The sequence below is a fragment of the Narcine bancroftii genome, chromosome 6 (assembly GCF_036971445.1).
Source record: "Narcine bancroftii isolate sNarBan1 chromosome 6, sNarBan1.hap1, whole genome shotgun sequence".
In the NCBI taxonomy this organism is placed as follows: domain Eukaryota; kingdom Metazoa; phylum Chordata; class Chondrichthyes; order Torpediniformes; family Narcinidae; genus Narcine; species Narcine bancroftii.
In genome coordinates this window covers 25,453,484-25,470,238 of record NC_091474.1, presented here as the reverse complement: position 1 = coordinate 25,470,238, position 16,755 = coordinate 25,453,484, and the positions used below count along the sequence as shown (strand labels likewise).

At 44.0% G+C, this 16,755-nt stretch overlaps 1 protein-coding gene across 1 annotated transcript in view; it reads right to left on the bottom strand.

Moving 5' to 3' along the window:
* The window catches only part of rem1 (RAS (RAD and GEM)-like GTP-binding 1), a 51,480-nt gene extending 35,685 nt beyond the window's left edge, over positions 1-15,795 (bottom strand). The window contains exons 1-2 of the mRNA XM_069884359.1: positions 15,482-15,795; positions 2,361-2,737 (exon numbers count right to left, since the gene is read on the bottom strand). Coding sequence (XP_069740460.1) covers positions 2,361-2,727 — 367 coding nt within the window. The 5' untranslated portion in view covers positions 2,728-2,737; positions 15,482-15,795. The remainder of the gene's footprint in view (positions 1-2,360; positions 2,738-15,481) is intronic.
* Positions 15,796-16,755: the final 960 nt, after the last annotated feature.

The following is a 16,755-nucleotide window of genomic DNA, read 5'->3' as shown; positions in this document are numbered from 1 at the left end:
AATGTGGAGATACATCTCCAGTCCATTGCTGCTGGGTTGAAATAGAGGAACTCCCCTCTCAACTGCACTGTGAGGGTATTCTACTCCGGAAGAATTCCAGCAGTTCAAGGCAGTTGTGTATCAAGGGGAACTAGGGATGGGAAATAACTGCTAAACTTGCCCAGATCTGGAAAATGAAGAACGATGAATCAAACTATAGAGAAGAGGTGGAAAACCTCACTGTATGGTGAGAGAATAGCAGCCCAAGTCTTAACTTGGACATGACAAAGGAACAATCATGGTCTTTAGGAGGTCCAAGAATGACCAGCCTCCAAGACACATCACTAACTCTGTAGTGGAGAACAGAGAGAACTAAATCCCTTGGAGTTCACTTAACTAGTGACCTATCATGGACACACATCTCCTCAGTTGTCAGGAAGGCACAAAGGTGACCGCACATCCTGAGGAGACAGAAGCGGGCAAGGCTACAGGCCACCATTAGGTCAACCTTCAACAGGAGCACAATGAGAGCATCCTGGCCGGCTGCATCACAGCGTGGTCCGGTTGCTGCAAAGAAATGGATCGGAGGTCAATCCACAGGACCATAAGACCAGGAGAGAGGATCACTGGGGTCTCCCTCCCCACCAACAATGTGATCTACTGGGATTGTTGTCTCAAGACGGCACGCAAAATCATCGAGGACCCTTTCCACTCCACAAATAGCATCTTTCTGCCGCTCCCGTTGGGAAAGAGATACAGGTTGAGGATTAGTTTCTTCTGACGGGCAGTGAGAAAGCTGAATGACCAAAGGAACAGCTCACTCTAGACATCTGAGACTTTTCTATTCATGAAACTATTTATATTTATTTATTTGTTTGGGTGAATACTTGTCCTGCATATTTATTCTTTATCTGCAGGTGTGTTACATCTAGTTGTGTGTCTGCATCTTTTGCACCATCTTTTGAAGAACAGTGTCGTTGGGTTGTACTTGTACAATCAATAAACTTGACTGGAACAATCAGAGAAAAAAAGAAAAGCCAGATCTGACACTGTCAGTCATGAAGGACTTATTGAATCTGGTCTGCATTCAGCACTGATGCACCAGAACGAAAGGGTGAAATCATGTGCTGTATACACCTGAATGAAATGATTAATTTACTGATACAGAACAGAAAAACATGGATGAAAGGTTAAATTATTATTGCTGTTTGAATTCTCCAACCTTTAGGCTGGCATACTCAAGAGTTTCAAGGCCAGTAGCAAAGTTCAGGTCTACAGATTCAGAGATGAAAGTTCATATCCCATTTTGGTGGTAGTTGGGAATTTAACACTCGTGTAAATCAATAAAACTGAAACCTGCATTTCAACATGGTGGTGTGTTACAAACCCAACCAGTTCATCAGGCCCATTTTGAAAGGAAATTTTACCCCATCTGGCCAATTTGTGACTCCAAACCCATCAATGTAACAGAACATTCCTTAATTCAGAAGCAAATAAGGATAATTTCCTTGCATTTCCAGCAAGGTTCTAATCAAAAGGTGTTAAGAATATCATACACATTATATTTTCAATGTATTATTAGGTGGCAATAAAAGAACTGTTGAACATTTTGTGTTAAGAGCATCTGCCCTACCTACATTGGTCATAATTTTACCACCACTCAAGTTTCGCTGATTCCAGAGAAAACAGGTTCAGTCCACCCAAGCGCCGTGCATCAAATTCCTGCAAACCAGCTCACATTCTGGTGAATCTCCTCTGCACTCCATCCAGTCCAATCACGACCCAAAGAAAATGGGATAGAACACAATGAGCAAAATGGCCTTCCCTGATTGGGCAATTGGACAAGGGGAGGTGTCCATCTGGAGCTTGGGCTGCTAATGGTTTGGACAGAAAGCTATGTGGTTTCAGAGGCTGTAAGAGCACTGGCAGTGATGCAATGCACACTCAAGGACCTGGGGGGGGGGGGGGGGGGATGGGGGATGGGGGCATTGGTGAGAAACTCTCTTCTTTCTTTCTTTGGCCATAATGAGCGCACTGGGCAATTTTTGCTGATAGCATATCTTTGTCTGTCTTACGGTAGATGAAAGGAAATTTTGCATGATATCACATTTTCTGTTTTATTACAACAAAATAGTTTTGAGTCTTGAATTTTAAGAATCCAGCTGGACTGCCCAGGGGTTGAGACTGGGAAGCATGTCCAACTGGTGGAAAATGTGGCTATTGGGCCCCAAAAGTAGATTATGGAAATACACATTTTGTTGTGTAGCAAGATCAAGATGTGGAGCAATGGTGGGAAACGGAATGGATAAGACAATGGAAAGAATGTTAAACTGGTTAGAGGGGCTGAACATCCTCCTCCTGTCCCAGGTTCCCTTCCTTGCCTCCAGTATGGTCTCCGTGAGCATCTTGGATTCCCGCAAAGATGTTGGCTAGGCTGGACTTGCCCACTCCAGAATCACCGAGGAGCAGTACCCGGAAGATCCCATAGCCAGAGTCGTTGGAGGCATCAGATTCTGCCGAGTCTGACGACCAGCCGCCAGATTCCCTCTCCACGGGCTGGCAAGAGACGGAGCAGCCTAGCTTGGGCCTCCGTGGTTGGGCAAGGCACGCTGCCAGCTCTCGCTCGGCAGTGAGACCACGAGCAGGGTGGGCACGAGGGCGGGCATGCTGGTGAGCCGAAGGCACGGGAGAGCTGGCGCGCCTTTGCAACGTGGCGTGGCTGTTGTCGCGTTGGGTGTTCAGCGTCATCTCAGCAAGACTGGAGAAAGAAAGAGAAGGGAGGAAGAATCAGTGATCTGATCAGTAGCAAAGCTGCCCAACTCTCTCCCGTCCACACACAAAAGTATCAATGGACTCACCAATAAGGCAAGGTATTTTCCCAACAATTTTCAGTGTTTCATCGAAGACTGAAGCATTAAAGCAAATTTAAAGCAAAGTAACCCAAATTAATAAGCCATGGGTGCTGTAAATCCTGCCATGGCACCAACTCATTTACTCAAACAACTTAGAACAAAAATTGCCAGAGAAACTCAGTATGTCAGGCAGCATCTGTGGAGGGAAATGGAGAATCAATATTTGGGGTCAAGAAGTTTCAAGGGTTCAGATCTGCTGCCTGGCCCATTGAGTTCCTCCAGCCACTCCAGAGGCATTCTCCAGGGGCATTCTCTTGTCCCTCCAACTAAGTAACAAATGCATGAAATGAACCATATGGAAAATAATGAGGGGCACCAATAGGGTAAATTATTGCAGCATTCCTCACCCCATCTCTCCCCCCCCCACCACCCGAGAATAGAGTTTAAAATTGGAAGGAAGAGATTTAAAATGAAAAGGGAAAGATTTAAAAAGGAGACAGGAGGTTCACAAGGTTAATTCCAGAGATGAGGAGGTTAGCCTTTGAGGAGAGATCAAGTCATCTGGGACTGTATCCAATGGAATTTGGAAGAATGAGAGGGGATCTTGTAGAAACAAATACAATTATGAAAGGCATAGACAAGATAGAGGCAGCCAAGTTTCAATTGGTGGTGGGGGGTGGGGGGGAGAAAAGAGACCAGAATGAAGGGATATAGCCTCAAGATTTAGGGAAGTAAATTTAGGACGAGATGAGGAGGAACTGCTTTTACCAAAGGGTGGTGAATCTGTGGAATTCACTGCCCACTGAAGCAGTGGGGGTGACCTTAGTAATTATATTTAAACAAGGTTAGATAGATTTTAATATAGTGGGGGAATTAAGGGATTATGGGGAAAAGGCAGGTGGGTGGAGTTGAGCCCATCGTCAGAATAGTGATGACAGGCTCAATGAATAGTGGAGCAGGTTGGACGGGATGGATGGTCCACTCCTCCTCCTATTTCTTGTGTTCATGGAGGGTACCTTTTTCACTCAGAGGATGGTGGGTATGAGGAATGCCAGAGGGAGTGGTAGAGGTGACACATTTTGAATGTTTAAAAATTAGACAGGGACATGGATAAGAAAGGTTCAGAGGGATGTGGGCAATTAGGAATAAGTTAGATGAACTTGGTCAGTGTGGATGTTGGGCCAAAGGATCTGTTTCTGTGCTGTCAAACTGAGACTATAATACAGTACTGCCACATTGTCTTAAAAAGATCTGCATCACCATTGCCCTTAAGGTAAGCAAATCTGGTGTCATAGAGTTAATCAATTGACACACACTTACCCTCAGTGGAAAAAGTCTACTTGCATTTACTCTATCTATATTCTTGTAATTTTGTATACCTCTATTAAATCTCCCTTCATTCTTCAACATTTCAGGGACTAAGTCTAAACTTGTTTAAACTTTCCCTGCAACTCTCCTCCTCACATCCCAGCAACATCCTAGTAAATCTTTGCTTCACTTTTTCCAATTTTATTGACATCTTTTCTGAAGTTAGGTGACCAAAATTGCACACAATATTTCAAATTTGGCCTCATCGAGGTCTTACACATCACTATAACATCCCTATGTTTGGTACTTCGATTTATGAGGGTAAATGTGCCAATAGCTCTCTTTACAACCCTATATACCAGAGATGCAACTTTCACGGATTTCCCGGTTCCCCCTGTTCTACCACACTTCTCAGTGCCCTACTGTTTGCTGGGTCTCCTGTCCATAGGCAATCAGCTACACTCCAAGGCCATTCAACCATCATCCTACAAGTTCCAAGACCTTTGGAGGTCAATAAACTGTAGTCATTATTGTGTACACGACGGAATGCATGGAGCAAATCCGCACAAAATACCAAATGATGAGTAGATGTGTTAAAACACCGAAATGCTGGAAGAACTCAATGGGTCTCGCAGCATCCATAGAGGTAAAGATATATAACTGATTTTTGAGCCCTTCTTCAAGGTATGTGCAAAAAGTAGGCAGATGTCTGAATAAAAAGGGTGGGGAGGGAAGGAAAGGGCATGGAAAGGAGCACAAGTCCATAATTGGATGTGGATCAGAGGACAGGAAAGGTGAGAATTGATCAGAGAAGGGAGGTGGCTCTGTGAATGAAGAACTGGAGGAAAGGAGAAATAGGTATAGGGGAAGGGGAGAGATGGAGTGGGGTAATGGAAACCCGAGAAGAGAGTGTTAATATCTGGAGGGTGCCCAGACAGAGTGTGTTGTTATTTATCCAATCTGCAGATGGTCTCAGTCTGGCAGTGCACAAGACCAGAGACAGGAATATCTGCAAGGGAATGGTGTGGGGAATTGAAATGGGTTGCCATTGCAGCCAACATAGCAGAGGTGCTCATCGAAGAGATCTCCCAGTCTGTCCATTGGAGAGGGACCAGAAAGGGAGCACACCAGGTGTGTTAATGTTAGTTGAGGGAGAAATTTTTCCTGCAACTCTGTGGAGGCCAATTTTCCTCTTTGCTCTCGGAGCTGAATCTGCAGCATCAAAGAGAAGGTAGATGGAAAAAAATCAGTCAAACATTAGCACCCTTTATAGTGTAGAACTCCCTCCAGTACTGGAGTAAACAACCGAGGTTTCCTGAGCTGGGGCAGTGCAGGATAGAGATTCCAGGTGCATCCAAAAGTAGTTTCACATCTAATTACAATGTGTTAGCCAGAATCAGAATTTATTATCTGGATCGTGTCATGAAATTTGTTGTTTTGTGGCAGTTCTACAAGAACAAATATTGCTGTAAATTACATTATAAAAATAAATAAATTGATGCAAAAGAGAAAGTGAGGTGGAGTCTGTGGCTCATTGTCTATTCAGAAATCTGATGGCAGAGGGGAAGAAGCAGTTTTTTTTTAAAATCATTGTTCATCTTCAGGCTCCTGTATCTCCTTCCTGTTGATATCAGAGGGCCTGGCCTGGGTGGTGATGGTCTTTGAGGATAGAGACTGCTTTCTTGAGACACTGCCTCTTGGAGATCTCCTTAATGAAGTGGAGACTGTTGTCAACGATGTTCACAACTCTTGTGGCTTTTTTCTGTGCACTGGCCCTGCCCTGCCATCCCAGACAGTGATATCAACCAGTCAGAATGGTCTCCACAGTACACCTGTAGAGGTTTACAAGAATCTTTGGTGACATTCCAAATCTCCTCAAACTCCACAAAATATAGCCACTGGCAAACCTTCTTTGTGATTACATGGACATGGAGTTGCCAAGAAAGATCTTCAGAGATGTTGTCACCGAGGAATTTGAAGTTCTTAACACTTTGCACTGCTGCTCCTTTGATGAGGACTGGCTGGTATCTTCCTGACTTCTTCCTCCTAAAGTCCACAATCAGCTCCTTAGTTTAGCTAACGTTGAGTACAAGGCTATTGTCATGACACCACTAAACCAGATGATCCATCTCCCTCCTGTACGCTTCCTCACCGTCATGTGTGATTCTGCCAACAACCATGGTGTCAGACAAATGTGGAGATGACATTTGAGCTTTGCCCAGCCACACAGTCATGGGTGAAGAGCAGTGGTTCTCAACCTTTTTCATTCCACTCACATACCACTTTAAGTATTCCCTATGCCATAAGTGCTCAGTGATTAATACAGGATTACTTAAGGTGGTACGTGGGTGGAAAGAAAAGTTTGTAACCCATTGTTTTAATCGTACCTAATTGACTCATTATGTGCACGGTTTCATAACTCCAAAGGAAAAGGGCCAATGACAAATGTTCTCAAGCAAAATATTTCAGTCAGTGATTCTCAACCTTCCCTTCCCACTCACATACCACCTGAAGCAATCCCTTACTAATCACAGAGCACTAATGGCAAAGGGATTACTTAAAGTGGTATGTGAGTGGAATGGAAAAGGTTGAGAACTACTGGAGCAGAGAGAGAGTAGAGTAGTGGGCTAAGCACAGATCCTCAAGATGTGCCTGTGTTGATCATCAGTGAGCAGGAGAGGTTGTTTCCAATTCATATTCACTGTGGTCTTCTGATGAGGAAGTCCAGTTGTAGAGGGACATGCCTATCAAGAAGTGTGCAGCATTGTTGATCCATGAAATTTCAGGCTGACTGGTCCATCAGCTCTTGTTAATGAAACTGAACATGAAACTGATGTGTGGCCACACTCTTCCACAACACAATTAAACTGGCTGTTTTAAGCAACCAGCCAGTGTATTATTGCCTGTGATCAAAATAATTCATTAAGCTGCATGTTACATGTATGGAAGTGCCCCAAGCTACTCTGTTTGAGTGCTGTCAATCAATGTTTGACTCCAAGCTATTGGAGGTATTAAAATTAATGACCAAAAAGCTTAGGGCAGAGAATGAAAAATCATTGATTGAATCTCAGATAGAGACAGTGAGTTTGGGGCATAGCAATAATTTTAAACTTAGACATACAGCCCTGTAACAGGTCCTTTTTACCCATGAGCCATGCCACTCAAATATCCCAATTAACTTACAACCCCTGTATGTTTTGTAGGGTGGGAGGAAATAAGAAGGCCTGGAGGAAACCCACACAGATGTTGAGAGTACATACAAACTCCTGACAGACAGTGCCGGATTTGAATTTGGGTCGCTGGCTCTGGAACAGTGTTGCACTAGCTATGCCGCAAATATTTCATTGTCACATGTACAGAAATACAGTAAAAATTTTGTTGCTATCCATGTAAGTTAACAAATAGTTAGTACAACAGGTAGGGCAAAATTAAAATGTGCAGAGTACAGTGTTAAAGGGGGAAAAAAGCAGTTCAGCTAAAACAGTGCAAGGTCAATATTTTACCAATGAGAGCTCTGAAAACAGGGGGGTAGAAATGGTCCTCAAGTCTGGTAATGTTTCTTCTCAAAATTTCATGCATCCTCAGCCCAAAGGGGAGTGTTTTGGGTTGGGGTTGCTGGAAGAGGGTGTAGAAGAGTATGAGACTGGGGAGGGAATGGGTCTTTTAAGGTTTCAGCCCCTCTCCTGAGGCAGCAGGAAGTATGGACATAGACGATGGAAGGGATAAACACAAGAACCACAGGTTGTGGAAAATTCCATGGAGGAGAAGGTAACTTGTGTGATACACAGAGCTGCATTCACAACGCTTTTGGTCTTGGGCAGAGCAGTTCCCATCCCAAGTGTGATTTATCCAGTCTGGATACTTTCTAAATGCTAGATCTACGAAAATTAGCAAGAGACATCATGCCAAATTTGGGCAGCATGGTTACTGCAGAGGTTAGCGCAAAATTACAGTGCCAGTGACCCAGGTTCAAATCCAGCACTGTCTGTGAGGAGTTTGTACATTCTCCCTTTGTCTTCATGGGTTTTCCTCCCACCCTCCAAGATGCAGAGGGTTGCTGGCAGGAGTGCAGTGCAAATTTTTTTAGATGCCAGAGCTCACCAAAAATAGAGACAAGGCGGTCTCATGAGACCTGGCCTTGGTGGCTGCCATGTTGTATTTGGTACTGTATAATTGACAGCGAACTATAGGATTAGGAAGTCGGACTGGTCATGGGAGAAACAAGCATGGCCAGATTAAAGAACAGTGCTTCGCAAGGGTGGGGGGTGGGGGTCAACTTGTATGCCACCGCTGGCCTGAGCAGGCCTGTGAGGTGCTGGAGCAGCCCTGAATGGCCCAATGGAAGTGCCAGAATGGCCTGATGAGGCACTCCAGTGAGCTCCAGCCATATTGCACCCCTGGTTGTTGGTTAATTTGGGTGAAATTGCGTGTTGTTTGTTTAAATGGCTGTGATCTGTTTCTACTGTGTTGTAAATAAACTTTAAAAGTTTAATAAAAATCAAAAACAAAATTTCAATACTACAATCAAGAGCACAAGTAGATTAGAGTGAAGAGATTAAACAAGCCAAAGAAAGAAGACGAGTATAATAGAGACTTCAAAACACTAGTGTGAATTTTAGAATTAAAGATTTTCTCGGCCAGGAGCCAATGTGAGTTGGCAAGATGAATCAGTGGGTAATTACTCTGGCCAACATCCAATAGTTCTATCCTTATAGACCAACTAAATTAATTCAGTTTATAACCCATTCCTGTCAAAAATTTAAGCTGATTATATCCTCATTAGTTTTCTCAACAGTGATTGCTGCATTCAGAGACCATAACCCTCCCATTGGGATCTTCTTGTCAATGTTGACTAGAGTTACAGCACAGCACAGAAACACACCTTTTGGCACAACTTGTCCATGCTGACCAAATGGGATCTTCAAAAATTAACAGGAGTGAAACAACAGTCTGCAGATGCTGTGATTGTGGTAAAAATTCAGTAGGTCTCTCAACAGCCATAGAAGGCAAAGATATAACCAACATTCTGGGCCTGAGCCCTTCTACAAGTTACGAGTAAAAAGCAGGGAGGAGAACTTCTTCAGGGTAGGCATCCCTTGATGAGGTTTTGCAGGGGAGCAACTGAAGGGAGAACGTGAAGACCTGCTGTTTACTCATACCTCGAAGAAGGGCTCAGGCCCAGAATGTTCGTTATATATGGACACTGCGAGACCTGCTGTGTTCCTCCAGCAAGCTTGTACTTACATAAATTAACATAGAGGTTGTAGGACTTGAAGATGTCCCAATACACTTTACAGAGTAATTATAATGGAGGAAATATAGCAACTAAATTGTACACAAGTTGTCATAACATTCAGATAATCCTTTTCAGTGATAAATGTAGCCAATAGATCAAAATCATTCTTCCTGACAAGTCTTCCAAAATATTCCCTGTGGATTATTATTTTTAATTTAAAAAAAAATTATATAAAAGAAATGATTGTTTCATTTGAAAGTCAGTACTTCTAACAGTGCAGATTCCCTCAACACCACACGAGGGTTTGTGCTCACAGGTATGGAGAAGGACTTTTAAAAAGTCACAACGTTTGGAGGTAACAGTGCGGTGGCTGATACTCAGGGATATCCTGTGGTGGGGAAAGGAGCTTCATTGCAAGAGCTTCAACAGCACTTTTGTGTATTAAACTACAATCACAGCATCGCCAAACTTTCTTATTTAACTTTTTAAACAAAAACCCTAATTTTCCTGCATTTATATTCGGGAAGAAGTAACCCATGGCTGTTCTCCATTCTGAACTTTGGGGCAAGAATAGGTTTTAAAAAAAAACAAAGCAACCAGTTTTGGGTGCTTTCATAAATTTATACATCACTGCCTATGACAGGATTGACACTGATAACACCTTCACAGGAACTGAATGGGCAACAGATCCACTCCTGACAAAGGAACCCATTTCCCTGAGCAAACAGGTCAGGTAGGTTTATCATCTCTGCTTTTGCATTTATTGTCCTTCTTAATACAATTAGTGTAGTTGTTTTGTAGATTTTACAAAATGCACGTTCAACTGTGGAATTTTGGAGCATACTACCCTGTTGAATCTTCTTTTCTTCTTCTTCTTTGGCTTGGCTTCGCGGATGAAGATTTATAGAGGGGGTAAGTGTCCACGTCAACTGCAGGCTCGTTTGTGGCTGACAAGTCCGATGCGGGACTGGCAGACATGGTTGCAGCGGTTGCAGGGGAAAATTTGTTGGTTGGGGTTGGGTGTTGGGTTTTTCCTCCTTTGTCTTTTGTCAGTGAGGTGGGCTCTGCAGTCTTCTTCAAAGGAGGTTGCTGCCTGCCGAACTGTGAGGCGCCAAGATGCACGGTTTGAGGCGATATCAGCCCACTGGCGGTGGTCAATGTGGCAGGCACCAAGAGATTTCTTTAGGCAGTCCTTGTACCTCTTCTTTGGTGCACCTCTGACATGATGGCCAGTGGAGAGCTCGCCATATAACACGATCTTGGGAAGGCGATGGTCCTCCATTCTGGAGACGTGACCTACCCAGCGCAGTTGGATCTTCAACAGCGTGGATTCGATGCTGACGACCTCTGCCATCTCGAGTACTTCGATGTTAGGGATGAAGTCGCTCCAATGAATGTTGAGGTTGGAGCGGAGACAACGCTGGTGGAATCATTCTAGGAGCCGTAGGTGATGCCAGTAGAGGACCCATGATTCGGATCCGAACAGGAGTGTGGGTATGACAACGGCTCTGTATACGCCTATCTTTGTGAGGTTTTTCAGTTGGCTGTTTTTCCAGACTCTTTTGTGTAGTCTTCCAAAGGCGCTATTTGCCTTGGCGAGTCTGTTGTCTATCTCATTGTCGATCCTTGCATCTGATGAAATGGTGCAGCCGAGATAGGTAAACTGGTTGACCGTTTTGAGTTTTGTGTGCCCAATGGAGATGTGGGGGGGCTGGTAGTCATGGTGGGGAGCTGGCTGATGGAGGACCTCAGTCAATGTTAATGACATCTGGCTGGAGAGTGCCCAGATGGAAAATGAATTGTTCCTTCAACCTGCAAGTGATCAGGGAGGGATAGTACATTGGAGGTTAGAGAAAGGTGCTTCGCAAGGGTGGGGGTCATCTTGTATGCCGCCGCCGGCCTGTGAGGTGCTGGAGCAGCCCTGAGCGGCCCGATGGAAGTGCCAGAATGGCCTGATGAGGCGCTCCAGTGAGCTCCAACCACAATACACCCCTGGTTGTTGGTTAATTTAGGTGAAATTGCGTGTTGTTCGTTTAAATGTCCGTGATCTGTTTCTACTGTGCTGTAAATAAACTTTAAAAGTTTAGTAAAAATTAAAAACAAAATTTCAATACTACAATCAAGAGCACAAGTAGATTAGAGTGAAGAGATTAAACAGGCCAAAGAAAGAAGAAGAGTATAATAGAGATTTCACATGCGAGGATGGGAGTGTGACTCAGAATTAAAATGGTTGGCTACTGGGAGGTCTCTCTTGTAGTGGAGGGAGCGGAGGTGCTCAGCGAAGCAAACTCCCAATTTGCGACCAGTCTCTCAACCGGTTTCTCCCGCATTTTGTGTTTTGTGATTTTACTTCAACCAGTGTCTACAGATTTTTGTGATTTACATGTACCTGTGTGTCTTCTTGGAGACCTGTGACCTGCAGGGCCACAGATCCAGTGATGGAAGGCAATGTTAGGCAAGTCCATTCTCAATACAGACTTAAGGGACCAAACTGGAACGCTTCTATGATTAAATCTATTAAATTTCCCATCTTAGCAAAACAGATCTGACTTCCTTAATACAACTGGAGTGGACTTTAATTTATACATATTTTATATTATATTTTTATGTATGCTGTGTGAGAAATGCATTATGCACATGTGTGCATCATTGACTGGAAAAAGTTTTGTCTGGTTGTACATATACAGTTAGATGACTATAAACTTGGACAACCCAAAGTTCATATTCCAGAAAATTGCTATAAATCAATGTTTCCAAAAGAAAAACTCTAAATTTATAATTTTTAAAACTACTGATGAAATTAAAGGACAATAGTCTTCAGCAAGATCAGGCAGTGTGGCACAGTATAATGTAGCGGCCAGTATCCGGGATTCTAATCCAACGCTGTCAATAAGGGGTTTGTATGTTCTCCCCATGTCTGCCTGGGTTTGCTCTGGATGTTCTGGTTTCCTCCCACCACACAAAATGTACCAGGGCTGTAGGTCAAAGTGGGTATTTGAGTAGCATGGGCTCGTAGGCCGAAAGGGCCTGTTACTATGCTGTATTTCTAAATTAAATCTCATCATTCCACTTCCATTTCACATGCCATGCCTTCCAATCATCAATACCACAGGACTTTTCTTGATACATTTCTCATGTGCCAACAAGTTTATTTTGTTGGGTGCAGATCTCTGAAAAACTCGTACATGGAACATTACTGAGAATTCGAGTGGCTTGAAATCATTGGTCAATTGAGTCATCCACCCAAAGGCAGCACTGTTTCTCTAAACCTCTGCATCTGGTGGCACAATGTTTCGGTTCGTAGGACCAGGTTCAGTCCTGATCCCTGCTGCTGTGTTGAGTGCACACCTTCTCCCCATGACCATGTGGGTTTCCTCACACAACCCTGAGGATGTGCACCCAGTTGGTTGAGTAGCCTCTGCAGTGTCCCTAGTGTGGTAGAACAAATAAATGGACAGACTTTTCAAAATGGGGAGAAAATTGAAAATTCCCAGATGCAAAGAGATCTGGGAGTCCTCGTGCAGGAGAGCCTGAAGCCAAGTTGTTTACTCACCAAGTTGTTTAGAACTGTGGCCACTTCTTTTTATTTTGTACATTAATGATTTGAATTATGGAATCAATGACTTTATGGCCAAGTTTGCAGATGAATAAAAGGTAGTGTTGAGGAAATAGGGAGGCTTCAGAAGGATTTATACAGATGCGCAGAGAAGTGGCAAATGAAATCCAATGTCGGAAAGTGTATGGTCATGCATTTTGGTAGAAAATAATAAACAGACATATTATTTTCTAAATGGGGAGAAAATGGAAAATTCCCAGTTGCAAAGTGACCTGGGAGTTCTCATGCAGGAAAGCAACTTGCAGAATGAATCGTTGGTAAAGAACATATAGGAACATAGGAAGTAGGAACAGGAGTAGGCCAAAAATGGCCCATCGAGCCTGCTCCGCCATACAATACGATCATGGCTGATCTAATTTATGACCTAACTCCACCTACCTGCCTTCTCCCCATATCCCCTAATTCCTCTATCATGTAAAAATTTATCTAACCAAATTTTAAATATGTAGAAGGCAAATGAAATGCTGCCATTCAATTTAAGAGAAATAGAATACAAAAGCAGGGATGTGACATTGAGGCTTTATAAGGCACTGGCGAGACCTCACAAAGTACTGAAAGAAGTTTTGGGCTCCTCATTCAAGAAAGGATGTGCTGACATTAGAGCAGGTTCAGAAGAGGTCCACAAGGATGATTCTGGGAATGAAAGGGTTATCATACAAGGAGCATTTGACAGCTCTTGGCATGTACACATTAGAATTTAGGTGTATGAAGTAGGGAGGGGGGGGGGGGGGGGAGGTTCTCATTGAAAGGCATGGGCAGACTAGATAAAGGTTGGTTCCCCATGGTAGGAAAGTCTAGAACAAAAGGGCAAAACTTCAAGATAAAAGGGAAGTAATTTAAAAAAGACATGCAGAAATTTTTTTTTAGCCAGAGGGTAGTGAATCTGTCGAATATGTTGCCACAGGCATTTGTGTAGGCCAGGTCATTAGGTGTATTAAAGGCAGAGACCGATAACAAAGGTTTGTGGGAGATGGTCAGGTAGAGGGGCTGAGTCAGAAAATGAATCAGTTCATGATTAAATGGCAGGGCAGGTTTGATTGGCAGTAAATAACCTATTTCTGCTCCCATGTCTTATGGTGTGCGGATAAGTGGAAGAATCTGGGGAGCAGATGTTAACATAGGGAGAATTTTTAAAAAAATAACTATACATGGATACATGAGGGTTAGTATGTAATCATGGGGTGAAGGGCCTGTTTCTCCACGGTTCAAATCTATGAGTCATAGATTCATCATCATTCAGGTGTCTTGCCATTCAGAGTTGGTGATCATGTCTCTCCATCCATCATGACCTCTGACCCTCCGAATTGCAGTAGTTGCCTTCCCTGTTCTTATTCGGTGAAGGCTCCATCTTTGAGCTGAGACTGTTGTCGATGTTGAGTTCATGATTATACAAGGGAGGGAAAAAAAATGAAGTGGTTTCCCATTGCCTTCTTCAGTTGCAGTGTCCATACTGGACATGTAACCCTGGCCATGGATCAGCAGATTCATCTGCCCAACGTTTTTAGTTTTACAATCATAAATTTCAATTTGTAGAATCTGCTTGTAAAAACCATCCACCATCTACTTCACGTGACCTTGATTGGGAGGCTAAACAGGTACTACACCTTGCCCAAGGGTGACCTGTAGGCTATAGGATGGAATCATAGATTACATTCAACTTAAAATGAGCCAAAGACGGAGGTTGCTTGTACATCAGTTATCACATGGCTAAACTATTAAATAAAATATACAAAATAATCCATCGCAACACCTTTAATAATTAATACCCCACTAACAAAACGATCATGTGATATTACCAGATCAGACCCAGCGAGCAGGACTTTCTAGTCAAAAAGCAATTCTGCACATTGTGACTGGAGCCCATACAGTGGTGCTCAACCTCCTCTCCACACCCCCCCCCCCTCCCACATGGTAAGGGATTACTCCAGGTGGTATCTGAGGTGGGGGAAAAGGCTGATATCTACTGAAACTGGTCCTCCCACAGGAGGAGGAGGAATACCCGCTAACGACGGGCCGAAAGGTTGCAGAAGTTGGGGGGAGGGGGGCTGCCTTGTCAAAAAACGCCTGCTCTTCTGTCCCGTAACAAGCGGGTGCCCCCAATTCTGATGACCCTTCCCCTTCCACCCCTCCAAGGGGGAATTAACCACCAATTCTCCTGAGAACATTTAATGGAAATAACTCCCCCTCCCCACCCCAACGTTTAACAAGCCCTGGTTTTGCAACGTTTTTTTCTTAATTGCATTAACCTTTACTTGGAAGAACTGCAGCTCTTAAACAAAATGCAATGTTTAAAACTTTGCCCTGACCCCAGAAGCCAGCAAATCTCCACCACCCCTTCCCCTCCCCAAAAGTTAAACAGTGCTGCGGAAAAAGTGACTCAATCTGTGAAAACTTTGTACAGAGCATTTAAAACCACAGCCAATTTTTCCACCCACAGCGGGGATTAAATATTTTACTTTTGCATAGAACGGCTTTGCTGTGTCTACTTACAGCGTGAGCTTAGCCGCTTGCTTTCAAGTTTCTTTGGCGAGTTGTTTTGCCTGCAACGTTGACGAGCGTCTCACAGCATCACCGAACACTACCCCCAAGCCGTCCCGCTTTATACGCTCAGGGTGGGACACCAGCATCAGGGGTGCCGCCTGGACGTCAGTGGCCGGCACGTGTGCTTGTTGTGAGCTGACCCATCCGAGTAGCCGAGGATCTCCCCCCGTCCCAAGTCAGGAGGTGCCGACCTGATCGCGATCGCCCACGTCCACAGACAGGGAAGGAATGCCAATTTGTAAAGTAAACGGGGCAGCTCACTCTGGAGGCGGACCCGCGGTCTCAGCGGGGAACGGGGAGGTGCCATGAGTTGGAACCAAAAGAGACTTGCATTTTTAGAGCGCCTTGCCCAACCCCCCCAGAATGTCCCAAGTAAAACACAAAAGTCTGCAGACAGCGTTGAATGCTTTGCTGCTTGACTAGCTGAGTTTCTCCAACATTGTGCTTTTACCAACATCTCCCATCTAGCCTCACAGCCAGCTGAATCCCTTTGAAGTCAACTCATCCCTACAAGAATGTAAAAACAAAAGTCCATCGTGTCCAGTAAGGTTTCACAAGGAAGAACAATGGAGCGGCCATACTTGGTGAGGAGATTTGGTATGTCACCAAGACTTTTGCAAATTTCTACACGTGTACCTTGGAGAGCATTCTGACTGGTTGCATTACTGTCTAGTATGGAGGTGGCAATGCACCAGACAGGAAAAGGCTACAGACAGTTGTGAACTTGTTCTGCACCACCATGGGCATCAGTCTTCACTGCATTAAGGACATTTACACGAGGCAGTGTCTTAAGAAAACAGCCTCTATCACTGCAACCATCAGGAAGGAGGTACAGGAGCATGAGGATGCTCACCCAATGGCTTCTTCTCTTCTGCCGTCAGACTTCTGAATGGTCAATGAACCATGGACACTACCTCCCTTTCCCGTGCAAATTTATTTTGTTTTGTTTATAATGTAATATTTGCACCTGTGATGCTCCCAGTAAACAATGAATTTCATGTCATGTTCATGACAATAGATTCTGATTCTGATTTAAGAAGTAACCTTTTCACTCAGAGGGTGGTCCGTGCCTGGAAGGAGCTGCCAGAGGAAGGTGTGAAAGCAAGTAAAATTGCAATGCTCAAAAAAAAATTTGGATGGATTTACGGACAGGAAGGGTTTAGAACTTTATGGACCAATTGCAAGCTAATTGGACTCATCCAGATTACCATGGTTGATTTGTC